Consider the following 19175-nt stretch of genomic DNA (forward strand, 5'->3'; position numbering starts at 1 on the left):
CGTGACACTTGTGCAAGAGTAGTGATAAGATCAAGTATCGAAGCAAAATCATGAAGGGCACCAAAAGAATGATGACAGACTTGAACCATTCCACAATTTGTGAAGAATCTAAAAAATGTGGCAAAGAGATAAATATAGAGATGAAAATGCAACATATGGAAAGAAAAACTAATTTTCAAAGAAAATCACATTCCTGGAAACTATAATGCGATGGGACTAAGGATCATAAAAAACATAACATTTTTTATTAAGAGCATAGCCTAAAAAAGCACACTTAATAGATTGGTAGTTAGTTTATGACGTTCATGAGTAGGAAGATGCACAAAACAAACACAACCAAAAGTACGAATATCAACGTATGAAAGAGAATGCCCAAACAACTTAGAAAAAAGAAGAAACATTATGTAGAGTAGCAGAAGGTAAACGATTCATTAAATGAACACCAGTACAAGGAGCTTCACACAAAAAATGAGGAGGGATAGAGGATTTAAGCAAAATAGTTCGTACAACACCAAGAAGGTGACAGTTTTTTCTTTCGGCAATACCATTTTGTTCTGGTGAGGAAGGACAAGAACGTTGATATATAATCCCTTCATTTTGAAGGAAATTATGAAAAGCATTAGACATATATTCTCTTCCAAAATCTAATTTTAGGATTTTTGTATGAGCAAAGAATTGAGTCTTAAAAAATGAGACAAAACACTGAAAAAAAAATAAAACTTCGGCATTAGACCGAAGAAAATATACTCAAGTAAATATATTGTAGTCATCTATGAATGTAACAAAACACTTATAACCTGCATGAGAAACAACCGGAGAAATTCCTTAAACATCACTATGAATAATGTCAAAACAATGATTTTCACAAAGTGCATTACGAGAAAATGGTAAAGTTTTACTTTTACCAAGTTTGCATGTAGGAAAATCAAAGGAAATAGGTGAATTTTTATTGCCCAAAGAACCAGATTTAAACAAGGTACTGAGTATATGAAAATTTGGATAGCCTAAAATATTATGCCACATTTTATTCAATTGTCTATCATCTAAACAGACTAGATAAAAGATAGGACAATATATGGAAGAAGATATAAGCATAGCGGAAAGATTCGTCCCACTTTAGGTCCCTCCAGAATTATCTTCCCAGACACAGTCTTGCACAACACAACTAGAACAAGAAAATTGGACATTATAATTATGATCAAGGAATTGGTCAACGAAAATAAGATTTGTAGAAAGACTAGGCGACACCAAAATTTTAGGCAAAGAAGGAGAAATATCACCACTAGCACTAATAGGTAAGGATGTGACTTGATGAATATCACCCTAAGGGCTTTTAGCATGGACTGTTTCCATATTGGACCAACTCAATATTAGACCAGCCTAACCTAATTCCTATCTAAGTGGGCCCGACTCATGCCCAACATGGCTTAGCTAAGAATGGTGTCATACCTACTTGGCTCGGCATGACATGAGATCAACCCAACTTAGCTTGACATGGAACCAACTCAATGTGGCTCGATGTCTCTGTCCAACATAAGTCCAACTTAACATGGCTCAACCTAACTTAGTCTATCTTAATCCCACCCTTGACCTAACTCGACCTAGACTCGATGGGACTAGGCTTAACCAAAGCACAATCCTACTAGAGTCAACCTAACTTGTACTTAGCACAACTCGATTAAATGTTAACTCATTCCAATTTAAGTCGATCTGGACCTAAGTCAACTTAGCTTGACCTTACATGATATTAATGCAACTTAATTTGGCCACAGCTGACTCAATTTGCCTTGGTTCGACAAAGGCTCATCTTGAATTGGACTTGATCGAATTTGACTTGACACAGTTGTAGCTCAACTCGACTAAATGTGGTCCTACTCAACCTAGTCTTAATCATGTCAGGTCTAATACAGTCTTGATCTAACTAGGATCGATCTAAACCTAGCCAACCTCAAATGAACATGCACTCGCTCCGACTCGATTAAATGTGAACTTATTCTGACCTAGCTCGACCTACGCTCAAACTAACATGGCTTCAGTTGGGTTGGGGCTAGCAATGAGACTGGGCAAGGACCGGTTTCACTATCCCGTACCTATCCTTAGAGAAAAAAATTCATCCTTATCCTCATCCCCAAACCCAACGAGTATCAAATTTTTTTGTCCCATCTCCTTCTCCATCTAATAACGAGTATATACTCGTACCTATACCCATACTCGCTTTCTTATTGTTTCAAAATCAATTAATTAATTTTCATAAAATAATTAAAAATAATATTATCAAATATTCAATATTAAAATGAGGGTTGTTTCTTCAATATCAAATATTTAAAAAAAATATAATTATATACATTTCAAATTAGAATACCAAATAAAATTCATGAGTCAAAACATTTATTAAATTTGCAAACATTAATGAAACCTAGTTGATAAATTTTGAAAATATTTTTAAAAAGTATAAAAGTAAAACAAATATTCAAATTAAAAAATATTTTAAAATTTTTTTTACTTCAATTGCTAAAATTTTAATGAAATATCATTTTTTTTATACACTAATAAAAGTTATTACACATCATTTGATCAAAATCACATAAAGAACAAAGATTAAACTAATACTAATAAAATTTTAACAAACCTTTTATCTTTTGAACTTCAATATATGTTGGTTGGTTATCAAAAAATTCATGACAATTACATTAAATTATAATATTATAATAAATAAAATTTATTTATACAATTGTAGTGATAATATTATACGTATGATAATGATTTAGAAAATAAAAAATAAATTATGTAAAATATATAAAAATAGTATTCTATATGATAAAAATAAACAACAAATAAAAATATTGACAAAATTATCAAATGTGTCTTAGAAACAATTTGAGAGACTATTGAATAAAATCGCACAAAGAAAAACAAATGTACAATTAATGATATGATAAGATGAAATATACGTTATAGATTTAAGAAAACTTTTCAAATGTTGTTGAGAGATAACGAAAATTGTTTTAATGAAACAAAAAGAGTTATTCAAATAAAACAAAAATTAATAATAAAAGAATAAAAAAGATAATTTTTAATATCCAGTAAACGAAATGTTTATGCATTAAGAGTATTAAACATTATCATGTGAAAACAAAATATACAATAAATAAAATATTAAAAAAGAGTAGAAATATTCAAATATGAGACATAAAAAATATTTAATTGACGTACATTTTTTGAACATAATTGCGTAAAAGTTATGATAAGACAAAAAAATTATCCTAAAAATGCGAATGAATTTCATGACAAACCAAATAATTAGAAGAAATAAAAAATAAAAATTGTGTGTATATGTGTGTATATGGAAACGAAGATATGGTAGGGATGCGGATGACGATGAGACAGATATGTACATCCCTATCATCATATTCATCTTCATACCCAATTGAAAAAATTGGGAATTCCCATACTCATACCCAATCATTGAGAGAATTCCCCGTCAAAACGGGAACATGTTCAAACAATATCTACAAAGCAGGTTTATTTCCCATCCCTAATTGAGCCCTACTTGACCTAGTTTTAATCAAACTAGGACCAATATGTACGAAGCCTAACTCAATTGAACATGGGTTAGCCCTAACTAGGGATGTCAAAAACATTAGTATCTGTGGGCATCTATGGATAAAACTTGTAAAGGGTAGGAAATAGATATTGAAAATGGATACCCACGAATAAGAGTACGAGTATTTTTTATACACGTATGTTAACAAGACAGATACGAGTATCATAGTATATGTACCCATGGATACCCGTACCCGCTATAATATAATTTAAATTAAAAAAATTTAAAAAAAATTATTAAAATATTAACACAATGATTATGAATGGGTTTTTTTTTATCAATTGATTTCAAAAATCTCCATTTATTTGTGAAATGTCATTCAACACTATTTAGATGAGTTATTTGCACTTTGTTTAAAATTTATAAATGTTATGTATTGTATTTTTATTTAAATTTATAATTAAAATTTGTTATTAAATTTATTTTTTGTAGATACCCTAAAAAGTATGTGGGTACCCGTATAATGGATACCCGCACAGATATAGGTACGGATACAAGACGAATATTTATCCAACGAGTAGGATATGAAGGAGCTATTATCCATATCCTACCTGTCTCGTTGACATCCCTAACCCTGACTCTGATGAATATGAATCTACCATGATTCGACTGAATGCAAGCTCACCCCCCAATTTGATTGGACCCAAGCCAACTCATTTCGAATTGGGGTTTAATCAACTTAACCCAATCTTACCTATTGCTACTTTACTTAGATTTAACCTAACCAAACATTTCATAAATTAAAATGTTTAAGAAGACATTTATTTTGAATTTTCAAAATACAAATATTTGTTTCATCTATATCCGATCTAAATCTAATTAAATAAATTGAACTTAAAACCAAAAATATGAATTTAAATTTAAGGTAATTTTATTTACATAGACTAAAGATTAATGTAAATTTAAATAATTATTAATTAAATTTTATAGTTTGGGTTTTTTTTCTCACCCTTAATTTTTATAAAGGAAAATCAAACAATAATTTTTATTTGAATGTCACCAAAATAGCTGAAAAAAAGTATATAACAAGTTTGCATAGGTAAATAGCTTTCAAATGTTAGGAATATAATATTAAAATAAAAACTAAATTATATTATAATATCCTTTATAGTATTTCAAGATCGTCTTATAAGATCATTTAGTTATCTTTGTTTGATACATTCGGTAGCTCCATTTACTTCATAAGACAGATATAACAAAATATAGATATGAACAAATGACAATTGTATATTTTGCTTCCCAAAGAATACTGCCTCAAACACAACACAAAGAGCTTCTTGGTAAGTTAATGTTGTTGTAATATGTCAAAAGAAAGGAAAACAAAAAATAGTCTTTACATTCTCATAATGCTGAAAAGGTTTAGTTTGGTCCTGTTCTTGGATTGGTTTGATCCTCTGTTGGTTGTCCCGGGCTTACGGTCCTAGATAACATTTCCATCATAGTTTGAACGGCCCCTGTTAGATTCTCCGGAATTTGCTCCATGTTTAAAATATCTGCCCCAAATCTAAATTCACTACTAATTTCTTGTTCCCATTCCTCAGTCGGTGGCCTCTGTTGTGAATTTGTAGAGTTTGAGGCCATGTGCCTGAACATGTTTGCCATTTGGCTGGGGTTAAATGGCACAGAAGAAAATGTGGGTGGCACCCCCTGGCTTCCTGATCCTTGTGCAGATTGGTTTGGAACTTCTTGAGATGATCTTGTTGGATTCTATACAGAATGAAGAGAGAAATTTGTTGAGTTGAAGACATTAGCAAACAGTCATCAAAATATTATAAACATCTTAACAGAAATAACAACTAACAAGAAGAAAAAAGGAATTGAAGTGACTGCTCGATGTAGGAGAAAAGTAAAAATGTTTTCTGACATTTTAGTATGAAGCAACAACTGCAATATACTCAGAGTAAACTAATACCGAAAGATAAATGAACAAAACTATATTATTTCCATAATGAAGATTATCTTATATTCCCATAATGAAGAGGAGAGAAGTGATATTTCCGTGGAAATCTGGGAATTTCTTTACTATTAAACTTATTTCTTTCATTTTTACTTATCTTTTATTTAAATTGTTTTGAATTTAAAAATATTCCAAGAAACAGTAAAATGTAACCAAACACCATTTTATGTGATGCCAGAGTTTTATTTCTAGCTTATAATATTTCAAGGAATATGATTCCTGAAAATATAATATAATTCTGTGAAACAAACACCCTTAAATATTATGTCTGAAGAGAAAAGAAAAAATAACGACGAAGTATATATGTAGTGATGAATCACACGCATCAAATCATGCTATACAAATTAAAACTATACCATAACTATTTAAATGATAACAGTAATCCTAATAATACCTGGTTGTGATGTGCACGGTTTTGCTCTTCTAACAATTTCTGCTCAGCTACCTGTGTTTAAAGGGAGCATTATAATCACAGAAAAAGAAACAAAAGAAGCAGAAGGAAAAGTTAAAACAGCACAAACCCGGATATTTTCTTTGACAGATCCATTATTTGGATCCAACTGCAACGCTGCATATGCAAAACATGCCAAGGTAAATAAATACATTGAGTTCGAGATTCACAGGATTTAAGATTTCCAAATTCCAAACACCTAGTATCCTATACATATAAATTAATAACACACTATAAAAGTCTGCACACTGAATCATTTTCCAACTATAATTCTAATAAATACAGAATGCCTTTTCACTCAAATCAATTCTTTAGACTATAATGTTCATAATATGTTCCAGCAGGGGTAGGAAACCCCAATGGCAAAAAAGAAGCTAACCATTAATGAACTTTCGAGAAAAGTTTAGTTCTGATTAACATTACAAAATTAAGGTCATGGATCTCCACCATTCACCTTGATAACAGTAGATAACAACAATGAAGTCAATATTATCCGATAATTTCCAATAAAAACACAATAAAACAGATTATAAGAATAAATTCTGGGGATGAATATAATTCTTTCCCAACCTTTTCTAAACCCTTTATCAATAGCATCTCTGTAATTTCCTTGAGCATAATAAACCAAACCCAGACGACTGTATGCCTTGCTGTAATTTGGATCAATCCTGATAGATCTAAGACAATCTTGAATTGCTTCCGAATATTTGTTAATCTGAGTGTAAGCAGCTGCCCTGATATATGTAAAAATTGATAGCACAAAATGTAGTTTCATCAGTTAAATAAGCAGGTGCCTAAGCATGAATCGGAAAAACTAACAAACGACTTTTCTTTTGAAGTTCTTGTTTCTAGCCTAAATACGTTTTTTTTTTTTTAAGAAAGGGTGTAGACCAGAGGAATACCTGTTGCAGAAGTAAACAGCATTCTTTTCATTGAGTGCAATGGCACAATTATACAAATCAATTGCATCATTGTATTTCTTAGATTGCATTGCCTTGTTACCTGAGTGAAAAGCAAATTTCATCTACTATATCATGTTGAGATAAAAACCAATATTCTTTATTAAACTTCCATAGATTTAAATTGAAAAACAATCTAATCACACCAATCTGCAGTAGAATATAAAGACCCAGAAATGTGTAAGATTCCATTTTTTATTTAAAAAGAAAAACATTGGATGATTAAATTGTTAGTAATGAAGGATGTATTTAGGCCTGTTTGGAAACCCACCATATCAATTTTTCAATTTAATTTATTTATACATTTTTAAATAAGTAATAAAGTTAGTATTTATATTTTAATTCAAACAATACACAAAAAGTTAAATATTGATACATACATACATATTTTACATATATATACATACATATAATATATATATATATATATATGTGTGTGTGTGTGTGAAAAAACAAACGTAGAAAGGCGAGGACAGGAATGCAGTGGGAAGTTGCGTCTCCATACCCAGTCAAAGTGGGTTTTTCCTACTAAATCAGGTCAGGGTCAGAATGCTACCCTCTGATTCAGGTTTTCTTGTTATGCCTAGAAATACACATCACGTAAATCACAGCTGAGTGTGTTCAAAATAGAGAATTTTTATTCATCCAAAGAAAAAGCAAACCTCTTAAAGTTAAAGTCACTTGTCATACCTAATGTTTTTAGTGATTCGGCCAAACTCTTCAAACAGAACTGCTGACAACCAGATCTTACCATCTCCTACATAGAAGCAGATTTCATCAGAATTAAACAGACAGTTTTACTAAAATTTGTTTTTTCATAGAACCCATCAGTCCAATGTTGATTGATCTGCATAGCCAACCCCATCAAGTGATATAAGACTTGGCTGCTGTTGTAGTATTAAACAGACAAAAAGAAAGATATTAAATGAATTACATAATAATACAAGAATAATAGCAGAGATTACAATGTGCATTATTTTAACTAAGTCGAGATAGCAACTGTATATTTATCATCCTCAAGCTCTAACTACCCTTCACAAAGCATTTATGGATGAACCCTCCCTGCTAACCCACCCCTTCTTCCATCCTTGCATCTCAAGATCCAGTTTTAGATATTCCCGTTCCCATAGAGTAGACATTTGTTTCATTCGACATATTCTTGCTCCATTTATACAATATGATCAATGTTAGATATCGCATTTTATGTTAATTAGGAAAACATGGCGACTATTTTTTATTAGGGAAAAATAGACATTGTTTGATATTGGTAGACAAATGGTTATATTGTTTACAATACTATCTCTTCTATTTACCATATTTATGTTTTGTTGCCATATATACTTGTATCACTCTTTATTATAAATACATTCACCTTATGTGTATTTTAGAAAAAAGGGACATTAATCCCATACAGTTTTTCTCAATATTTAACATGTTATCTAGAGCTTAAAGTTATTTTGGCATTTTTTTCGTCGTCTCTGCCACTGCAACCGCTACCACTGTTGTCGTCGATGTCGTCACCAAAGTGTCAGTTCTGACCTTTGATGACACAATTCTAATCGCCTCGGCCAGGCAACCTCCACACCGCAAGAATCGCCACCATTGGAGCAGCCACGCTCCCTCACGAGCCGTTTAAAGCCACGCCTCCTCCTATTTCGCCGCCACGTATGGCAGTGCATCACCCCTCCTCTTTGGTCACGATCACCTATGCCGGAATCGTCTCATCCTCCTCTTTCTAGATCTGGTCTCATTGATCCAACCTGGCCTCTTCGGTGTTTTAGGGTTTTTCTCTCTCTTCCTCCATGGTGTCTTCCGCAGCCTCTCCTAATTCTGAAATCTCTTCTACCACCACTAGTGGATCTGACCAATCCATCTTTACTAACTATGTCAATGCAAGTTTGTCCATTGATAAGTTAGATGACACAAATTATTGGACTTGTGCGTTAGGCATTAAACTTTGGTTTGAGAGTCAAGGGTATCTTGATTATCTTACTCAAAAAATGACGTATATTCCTACCGATGATTTTCCAGTTGAAAAAGAATTGATGCTCATATATGCATGGTTCTCAAGACTACAATTCAATCTTCTTTACAACAAATTGGCACCTCACGCAAGCTAAATCAGATGCTAGATTGGACGTTCACCGGATGGAAATGATCTTCTGAGTTTGAAGATCCATGGTGTTGTTGAAAATAGCCTCGAAAGGAGAAAAAATGGGGTTAGCATTTTGACGACACCATGTCTTATTAAAAACAGACCTTCTCCATCATTTTGTAAAATAAAAGACCCGGCTCAGCCCAAAAGCCAACTTTCCCCTCCCCCCCTTTTTTTTAGGTTAGGTTAATTTACATTAGGTTAGTATTTTGTTTCTCCTCAAAATCAGAAATGCCCCTACACCTTCACGCCTTCACCTTCTCACCTTACAAACACGAAGCTTCACCTTCACCTTTTCACCTCATACGACCCGGCTTACATCACCAACGCTCGCCACCGTCTTTGCTGCCCTCGCTGCCGTCCTCCCCGACATTGCTGCCGTCCTCGTCGACATCTTGTGACTCTATTCTTCTACTAGCCACGATTCTAGTGCTCTATTTTTTTTCTGTCCATGTCACCTCTCTTTATTCTCAATTTGAAGAAAAAAATTACATCAAGTGGAAGAGGAAGTGGAGTAAGGACTGATCCTGCATGGAGTCACTATATCTCTATTGATGGGAAATCAAGAAATCTGAAATGTTAATACTGTGAAAAGGTATTGGCAGTGGAATTTATCAACTCAAGCATCATTTAGCAGGAACTCCAAAGGATGTTGGAGCATGTATTGCAATTCTTGAAGATGTCAAAAAATCAATGTTGGGTGTTGTTTCTTTGTTGCAACAAAATTTGGTTAAAAAATCAATATTCAAAGAATTTGAAGGGGATGGTATCATGGGTGAATCAGAATTTGCTAGGAGAAGACCAAGTGAAGAATGTACTTAAGAGTCATCAAATATTTTTAAGTCAAGGAATACTCAGACTACTATCAATTCCATCTTTAAGAAAAGTGAGAGGAAGGATGCCTGTAAAGAAATTGCTTTATTTTTCTACAACAATGCAATTCCATTTAGTGGCAAACAATGAAGAGTTTAGGAGGATGCTTTAGAGTTGGTTGCAAAACATAGGGTTGGATTTAAGCCACCATCCTACAATGAGATTAGGGTGAAATACTTGAAGCAACAAGTTGAAAAGACCAATATGATTTTGGAGGAGCATAAACTATTTTGGAAGAAAAAGAGATGCATGAATGGATGGACTGATAGGATAAGGACTATACTTAATTTTTTGGTTAATAGTCCAAGGGGGACTATCATCAAAATAGTGGAACTTGGGAACTCGTCCAATTACCATCTGGAAAATCTGTTGTTGGTTACAGGTGGATTTTTGCTTCCAAAGTTGGTCCTCATGGTACTATTGATTGCCTCAAAGCTCGACTTGTAGCCAAAGGCTACACACAAATTTTGGATTGGATTATGGTGACACTTTCTTTCCAGAGGCAAAGATGGTTTCTATTTGTTTATTTCTAGCCATGACTGATTTATAACAATGGCCTCTTATCAACTGAATGTCAAAAATGCTTTCCTCCATGGACATTTGTAGAAAGAAATTTATATGAAGCAACCTATCAAATTTGTTGTTTAGGGGAAGTCTTCCAGATTTGTATGTCGTCTTCATAAATCTTTATATGGCCTAAAACAGTCTCCTAGGGTCTGGTTTGGAAATTTAGTAACATTGTTCAACAATTTGGTACAACTCGAAGTGAGGTAGATCATTTAGTCTTTTACCGTGACTCAAGTGCTAGATGTGTCTATTTGATAGTATATGTTGATGACATTTTCTTACCCACAATGACCATCTTGGCATCTCCCTGATGAAACAACACCTTTGTCACCATTTTTCAACCAAAGATCTTGACAAACTCGGATATTTCTTAGGTATTGAGGTAGCACAATCCACCGATAGTATTGTTATATCTCAAAGGAAGTATGCATTAGATATTTTGGTTGAAACTGGGTTGATGAATTCAAAACTTGTTGACATACCCATGGATCCTAATACCAAACCCCTACCAAATCAGGGAGAGCCTATTTCAGATCCTGAGTAGTATAGAATATTGGTTGGAAAATTAAATTACCTTACAATTACTCATCCTGACATTTTCTTTGTAGTCAGTATGGTGAGCCAATTTCTCAATTCCCCATCTCAAGATCATTGGAATACAATCATCCGTGTATTAAAGTACAATAAAGCATCTCTTGAAAAAGGTTTGTTCTATGGTTCCAATAACCATACAAGAATTGTTTACTATTCAGATGCTAATTGCGTAGGATCTCCTACTGATAGAAGATCTACTTCCAAATATTATGTCTCCATTGGTGATAACTTGATTTCTTGGAAGAGCAAGTAACAAAGTGTTGTGGCGAGAAATAGTGCAGAAGCATAGTATAGAGCTATGGCCTCAGCCACTTATGAACTTGTTTGGCTTAAGCAATTGCTTAAAGAGTTACAATTTGGAGATATCACTCAAATAACACTTATATGTGACAATCAGACTGCACTTCATATCAGTTCTAATCCTGTCTTTCATGAGAGAACCAAACACATTGAGATCGACTATCATTTCATTAAAAAAAGATTGTATCTGGAGACATCGAGACTAAGTTCGTTAACTCAATGATCAATTAGCAGATATTTTCATTAAGTCTTTAAGGGGGGTGAGAATTGATTATATTTCTAACAAACTTGGTACATACGACATATATGCACCAGCTTGAGGGGGAGTTTTAGATATATCGTGTTTTATGTTAATTAAGGAAACATAGGGTCTATTGTTTACTAGGGAAAAACAAACATTGATTGATATTGGTAGATATTGTTGATATTGTTCTAGACAATATCTTCTATTTACCATATTTATGTTTGGTTGTCATATATACTTGTATCACTCTTTATTATAAATACATTCATCCTATATGTATTTTAGACACAAGGGAGATTAACCCTATACAGTTTTTCTCAATATTTAATAATCAACTTTCTCCTTCAACCAAATCCTTTGTTGCTTCATTAGTGCTGTCTCAATTCCGAAAACAATAACCAAGGACCTCACTCTTGATGGAATGCAATAGAAGAGGAACCACAGTGTCATCCTTACATATGACACTTGATGATTCTAAATGTGAAACTCGAGGTTACAATATGAACTAGACAGTTACACGAAACTAATCGGTAAACTAATTACCATACTGTGACACATTGAGACAGTTCTTTCCCATAAAGTATAGTTAGTGAATTCATTTTATTTTCTCAAAGTCCTCTCTAGGATACAATATAGTACATCTCATGGTATTTGGCAAGACTAGTGGGTTGTCAAATAATTTTTAAGAACAAAAGGAGCAACAAAGCACAAGGTTCACCTGTCATAGAGAGTCAACTAGATTTCCTAAAGATTAGAAATAGCCGTTGTAGTTATCGTGTGTTCCTAGAAGGAAATTTAGTATGTTACAAAGTAAGAAAATGTAGCAGTAAGATCAACTGCAAAATGAAACTTGTAATGAGTTGCAAGGGCCACCCTCCACCTATGAAGCTTTGTTGGACATTCAACTTCCCGTTAACATTACCTCAAACTCAATATTTCATGAATGAATTATTTGAGTTGAAAAGGAAGGAGGGAGGGAGGGAGAAGGGAGGGGTGAGGAATTGTATCCACTGGACATGTTAGGACTCAACAATAGATAGTTGATATCTTAATGGGAGTAAGGTTGATCAGAACAAGTTGAGCATGACTACATCCTCAACCAACTTCAAGAGTGGGGATTGAAAGTTAGTGACTGAATAAGTATTTATGCTTTGTTTTATATTGCACTGCTAGCCTAATTATTGAATACGAACACAAAGACCGGCTGCACCCACATTGGTAAAACTACCATGTCCAAGGATTGTCTAAACACATTTTCATATGACCTAGAGGAGGTCAATAAAATATTAGGTTTTCTTTATAATTTTAATTATGTTTTATTTTTTAATTAATAAGCTAAAATTGTCACATGGGAAGGTAAAAAAACCACAAGACGTGAATCATTCATGTTCTTATGATGGGAAATAATGATGCATATAGTGGGAATTAAAGGTAACTAGAGGGAGCTAATCACTAGTGGACATTACTTATTGAGAATTAATGTGGAATTTGGAGGGCCTTTTTGTGGTTGTCTAGATTGTGACACATAAAATTTAGCCTATATAAAAGGATGTACTTGTAATGCAATGGGACATATAAATTTGAAAGAAAAGTCACTTTTCAGTTGAGTTATAGAGAACCCAAACTTGATCTTATAACATGTGGCAATCCCCTTCCGTTTAATTGCTTATTTTTTCAAAGGGCTCTCTCAAGAAACCAGTCGAACAAACATGCACTAACTCTAGAAATCAATGAGAATTTGTTTTCTCTATATTCTTTCTTTGTGCTAACATGTTTTTATATAGGTCCTTGTCTTCCTTGTCCCTCTATCATCTCTAAGAAGTTCCACCACCATTTTCCATCCTTCAATAAATTTCAAGAAGTAGTACAGCATCACGGTTATTTGATTCACAATTTGAGATGGGGAAGGCGAATACCACTAAAACTATACCTAATTTCTGGAGTTCCAACCTGCTCCATGAAGTTGCTCAGGACATGACAAATTAAGAGTGCATAGAATTTAAACTTGCAACATTTTGTTGAGTTATATAAAGCCAGCAAAATGGTTCTAGAACCACACGTTGGGTTCTTGAACAAACAAGTGTGAGGTTAGAAAATGCATTATTTTGGGTTCTGATTACAAAACAGTAGTATTAATTTATTTTGAGTTTTAAAGTGAGGTTAGAAAATGCATCATTTTGGGTTCTGATTACAAATTAATTTTGATTTTTTTCCAGTAAGAATTAATTGTCTATAGCAGGATAGAAATAAACCAAATTTAATAAAATAATAAATGTAGTAAGAGCAACATATGTTTATACATGACATAATGTCATACCTTACAACCCTCATCAAATAAAGAACATGCTTTCTCCAGTTGCACTGTGTCATCACTCCCATCAGTATTTCTCCTGAAATAATGATTTTTCTCCAGAGCAGCAAAGAATTGTCCGCACAGTTCATCTTTAGATGCTGCACTCAAATGTTAAGAACATCAATTTAACTTAGAACATTTTAAGACACCAGTTCAGTCCAAAATAAATCTAGAAATCATTATCGGGTGCACTTTAATGATAAATGTAAAAAAATAAGAAATATAGCATTCATTACTCACGGTAATATATAAGAAGGAAGTTCTATATGGTTTTCAGATTTTTCAAAATATAGCATGCTTTTACATTTCATTTAATATTTCCTATTGTGTGTTTCTTACCCTATGATCAAGGAGCACATTAAAGAAAACCTAAAAAGACTCATCTAGAATCTAGATTAACAACAAGTTTTTGTATAATAATTGTTAGAAAAGTGGAGTTTAAGTCTAACTCAACCTCACAAAACCAGCTTATAAAATGAGGTTTGCACCTCATTTATATACTATGAAATTATCTTATTTCTAGTCGATGTGGAACTTTCAACACACCCTTCTCACACTGAGGTATATATATCTTGTGCATGGGACTAGAAATTAATGGGTGATCCGTTAGCGGTCCGATAGCAGGTGGAACAGAATGTCCAAGAAGTCTTGCTAGGATAGGCTTTTCTAAACTATGGCTCTGATACCATGTTAGAAAAGTGGAGTTTAAACTTAACTCAACCCCACAAAACGGGCTTATAAAGTGAGGTTTGCACCCCACTTATATACTATGAAATTGTCTTATCTCTAGTCGATGTGGAACTTCCAACAATAATTAACAAAAGCAACACCTTATTGCTATTTAATATCTTGATTATCAATGAAACTTTTATTCCGTTCCTTTTTATCCATTCACCATCAGAAAAAACATATAGATATGATTACCACATTAAGAAAGTGTCATTCAAACATATATCAGAAAACTGCAACCTTTACTTCCATAAAATTCACTGTGAAAGGAAGTATTGTCTCATTGTCTCAATCCTTGTCATGTAAGAGAAAACTAAAATCGTTTAGTTATTAATATATGGAGCAATGTTTAATGAAGGGGTCTACATTCGAGAGCCTTGTCAAGGTATCTATAACAATATATAAAGAGGATTTCCTATTTTGTATCCACATTTTAAAATTGCAATTTTATCCTTTAAAAAATATAATTATTTGTTAAATTTTTGAAAATTGTCCGTTATTTTTACAAGCTTTTTATAAAATTGTTTATCTTTGTTTTCTCTTTTTCCCTATTTATCAACAGTTATTCTTTCATCTTTTCTGATATATTTCACTTTATTTTTAATAAATATTGTTTTATTTTATATATTTCACTTTATTTTTAACTTAATAACATGACAATATTATCACCTATTAATATAATATCACGCATGTTTAAAAAATACGTAAACACAGGTGCGATAGCGCCTGTGTTTACGCTAGTAACAAATAAAGATTTTAAATGTTACAATTTCAAAACTATAAACCTAGATATCTCTGTCATTGATAACCTTGAGATAATAAATAACTAATATAAAAATATTTTCTAAATGAATGTTTAAAAGTATACATTAACTCAAATTTAAATAAAATAAAGGGGACATTATCTTACCGAAAGCACAAGGTTCCTGTGTTGAATCTTCAACCTGATCAAGTTACGTATAACGAAATAAATTAGAACTGAATCAAAATTTCAGCAATACACTATTTTAATGTCATTTTTTTATGTGCTACAAGAACAGTGAATGCATAGACATCTATATCATGAAATAACTCAGTATCGATGTGACAAAATTGATTATTAAATACTATTAGCAAAACCAATATTACCCATTAAGTTTAAAAGATCACAATTAATCTTCTAATTTCTACAGCTGCTTAACCACAAACTAACTATCTATATTACAGTCACAAATCATCCATCCCAAAAGTTCAAGCTATTAGGAACGTCACGTCAATGGTTTTAAATCATGCACCCACAAACAAGAGATTCTTGAACTAGAAATGTGCACCATGCACAGGCTCAACAAGGATTGATGAACAGGTACAACAAGCATAGGAGGCATGAGTCATAACCATAGGAAATAGAGGCTATATCACGTTATGAACCAACTACCCCAAAAGCTTATGCTACCAGGTGAAGATGCATGAATGATTTTATATCTCATTATTCATTAAATTAGAATTTATAGTCTAGTTTAATAAATAAAATAGTAAGCTCCCTTGTTAGTCCAAAAACTAGTCACATGTTGTAACCTTAGTCCTTTGAACTAATGAAATTAAAAAAGAAGTCCCTGGAAATAAACATGGTTCCTCAAGTCAGTTGAGGCGATAAGTGAGGAATATTACTTTAATAGAATAGATCAGCTTATGTAGCATGTTAAGTCCCTACATCACATAAACATGGCACACGCATATGCCCCACTAAATAGGGTCAAGTCAAACACTTAACAGGAGTGCAAGCACATCCTTTCCTTCCCAGCAATCTCACTTTCTTTCATCACCACTACCACAGGTTTAACTTAATTGGAGAAAAACAACAAACTCAGAAGAACACTGACCCCATACAAAATCAAACGTTCAAAAGTCAACCAATTGCGCTTGGGCTTTTTATGTTTTATTTTTTTTCAATTATTGTTCCCAAATGCTTCACCACTTCCTCCCAACATCTTTTCACTGTTAAAATGGAGACCAAGAGTATGATCTAACTATTTGATTTTCAAAGAGGTCTTGAAGTTATATTTCCATTATTCAAAGTTTGTTATCTATTCTTCCTTCTTAAGGTAAATGTCGATAATTTCAATAGTTAGGTACAGGGATAAAATAAGATGTTAAATTATGTCTATTTGGATGGGTTTTTTTTATCAGCAAAATAAAATTAATTAAATAAAACAGGACACTTGGGGTGTCATGCTAGTAGAGTATATTCAGACCTAGAACTCTAGATACAATACAAAGCTCATAGTATAAAACACATCAAAATCCTTCACATGGAAAAAGGGCTCATTATCAACTAAAAACTCAAGATACCCCAAGTGAAATGAGAATATGCACGTTCCAATCAACTGAACAGATGAGGGAAAACATTAACTCAATCCATCAAAGAGGAAGGCCCCACCAAAAAACAGTAAAATATAACAACCAAAAATGTTAACGAACTAGCCTAATGCAATGGTATATGAGGGTAAGTGTGAAGTCAATTAACCGTAGATTTTGACGCCTCAGAATGATTCATCCCACGAGCAGGATTCTCACCAGAGAATGAACTTGAAGCATTCGCACAATTCCATGGAGTATCAACATCTGACTTTCTAGTTTCATTTTGCTTGTTAGCTTCAAGAGACTTGAATATGTCAATCAGAGAATCAGATTTCCCATCATCCCCATCCACAGGAGACGAATTAAGTTTGAAAGCCTCTGTCAAACACTCTCTAGCAACCTGAATCCCCTCAGCATCAACCCCAGTACCCGGTTCAACTATTCCAGACAAACCAAATTAGAGAGCATGCATTGATCGCAATAAAAAGAAAAACAAAAAACAAAATTGGTAACATAAATGAAAATCATGCAACAAATTCTCTCCACCCTATTAAACTTAATACGATTAAAACGACAATTGGCAACTCGAACCTAATTAATCACGACAAAATAAATCTACCCGGTTGATAAAATTGGTCGATATGCATACATAGGCGATAAGGGTAACATCTTGCAGTTGCAGTTAAATTTGAAAGTGATTCTTGGTGAGCAATGAATGAGAAGAATAATACCAGAATTTAGGAAGTGGAGGAAGGCACGAACTATACGACGAGAGAGAGGAGAATCGGTGGAGATGTGATTGTGAGCCATACGATATCGCAGAAAGAATGATGGATTGAAAAGAAACTAAATGAAGATGAAGAAAATGGTCATGCTTTGGAGTAAGAGAATGTGTTCAGGAAAGTTCGAAGAACAAGCAGCGAATCTAGCCTTAACGGGTTGAAGGCGCACTAAATGAAGATGTTTTGATTTTGCACTTTGACAGATTTATTACTTTACGCATCCTCTTAAGAGGAACTCACATCTTTTATTTTATTTTATTTAACTTCCTGCATTTTCTATTTCAGATTACATTTTATTGAAAATTTTTAGAAACACAAAATGTCACCCACCTTAGATGTTACAAACAAACAATGTAAATGTATTAAAGTATATTTTTTCCAATGGCATAAGTTAACCCTTTTTGTTATTTTTATTTACATGTTTATACATAGAGTGGGCGACAAGTGAAAAAGTAGATAAAATATTTTAACGGATGAAATTCGAGAAGTTTAGAATAAATTAACCTAATATAATATTAAATATTAATGATTATCGATTATCGATTTCAACCAGTGATTTCAGAAACTTTAAATAGTTATATTAGCTTCAAAGATAGATAGATTATTAAAATTCAAAAATCAATATAATCAGATAAAAAAAAATAACAATTATAACGAATTGTTAAATTTAATCATTTTATTGTATTAATTATAAGAAAAATCAATTAGAATTGGAATGTTACCAGCTGGCAAATAAAAGTGCTTTTGATTTGGGTATAATGTTGTGAGATATATATTAGGGTTAAGTATGTTTTTAGTCCCTGAACTTTGATCCAAAATTGAAATTCGTTCCTGGTCGAAACTTTGATAAATTTTGGTCCCTAAACTTTAAAAATGAATGAATATAGTCCTTTTAACCCAATTTTGTTAACTTTTTTCAACATGTGGAATGTGTTTCATGTTAATATTGGAGTTGTTTACGCCGTTTGACACATTCTCGGCTCAATATTTACTGAGAAATATGTTCGAAACCTAAAAAAAAGTCAACATAATTGGGTTAAAAGGACTATATTTATTCATTTTTAAAGTTTAGAGACCAAACTTTATCAAAGTTTCGATCAGGGACGAATTCCAATTTTTGACCAAAGTTCAGGGACTAAAAACATACTTAACCCTATATATTAATTACTCAGAAATAATTAAACTATTGTATCTAAACTTGAGTACAGTGCGATAAATATCGTACGATGCAAATATATCTGATACAGGTGATATTATACGATATATGATA

General features: G+C 32.7%; 1 protein-coding gene across 1 annotated transcript; it reads right to left on the reverse strand.

Moving 5' to 3' along the window:
* Positions 1–4813: 4813 nt before the first annotated feature.
* Positions 4814–18121, reverse strand: LOC114194275 (small glutamine-rich tetratricopeptide repeat-containing protein alpha). The gene is made up of 10 exons (XM_028084401.1): positions 17855–18121; positions 17290–17561; positions 15697–15730; positions 14022–14155; positions 7662–7728; positions 6915–7014; positions 6583–6746; positions 6083–6129; positions 5956–6006; positions 4814–5311 (listed from the first exon to the last, which is right to left on the reverse strand). The coding sequence occupies exons 1-10, from the start codon at positions 17931–17933 to the stop codon at positions 4964–4966; spliced, it is 1296 nt and encodes a 431-aa protein (XP_027940202.1). The 5' UTR covers positions 17934–18121; the 3' UTR covers positions 4814–4963.
* Between the last annotated feature and the right edge of the window lie 1054 nt (positions 18122–19175).

The sequence above is a fragment of the Vigna unguiculata genome, chromosome 8, assembly GCF_004118075.2.
Source record: "Vigna unguiculata cultivar IT97K-499-35 chromosome 8, ASM411807v1, whole genome shotgun sequence".
Lineage (NCBI taxonomy): Eukaryota > Viridiplantae > Streptophyta > Magnoliopsida > Fabales > Fabaceae > Vigna > Vigna unguiculata.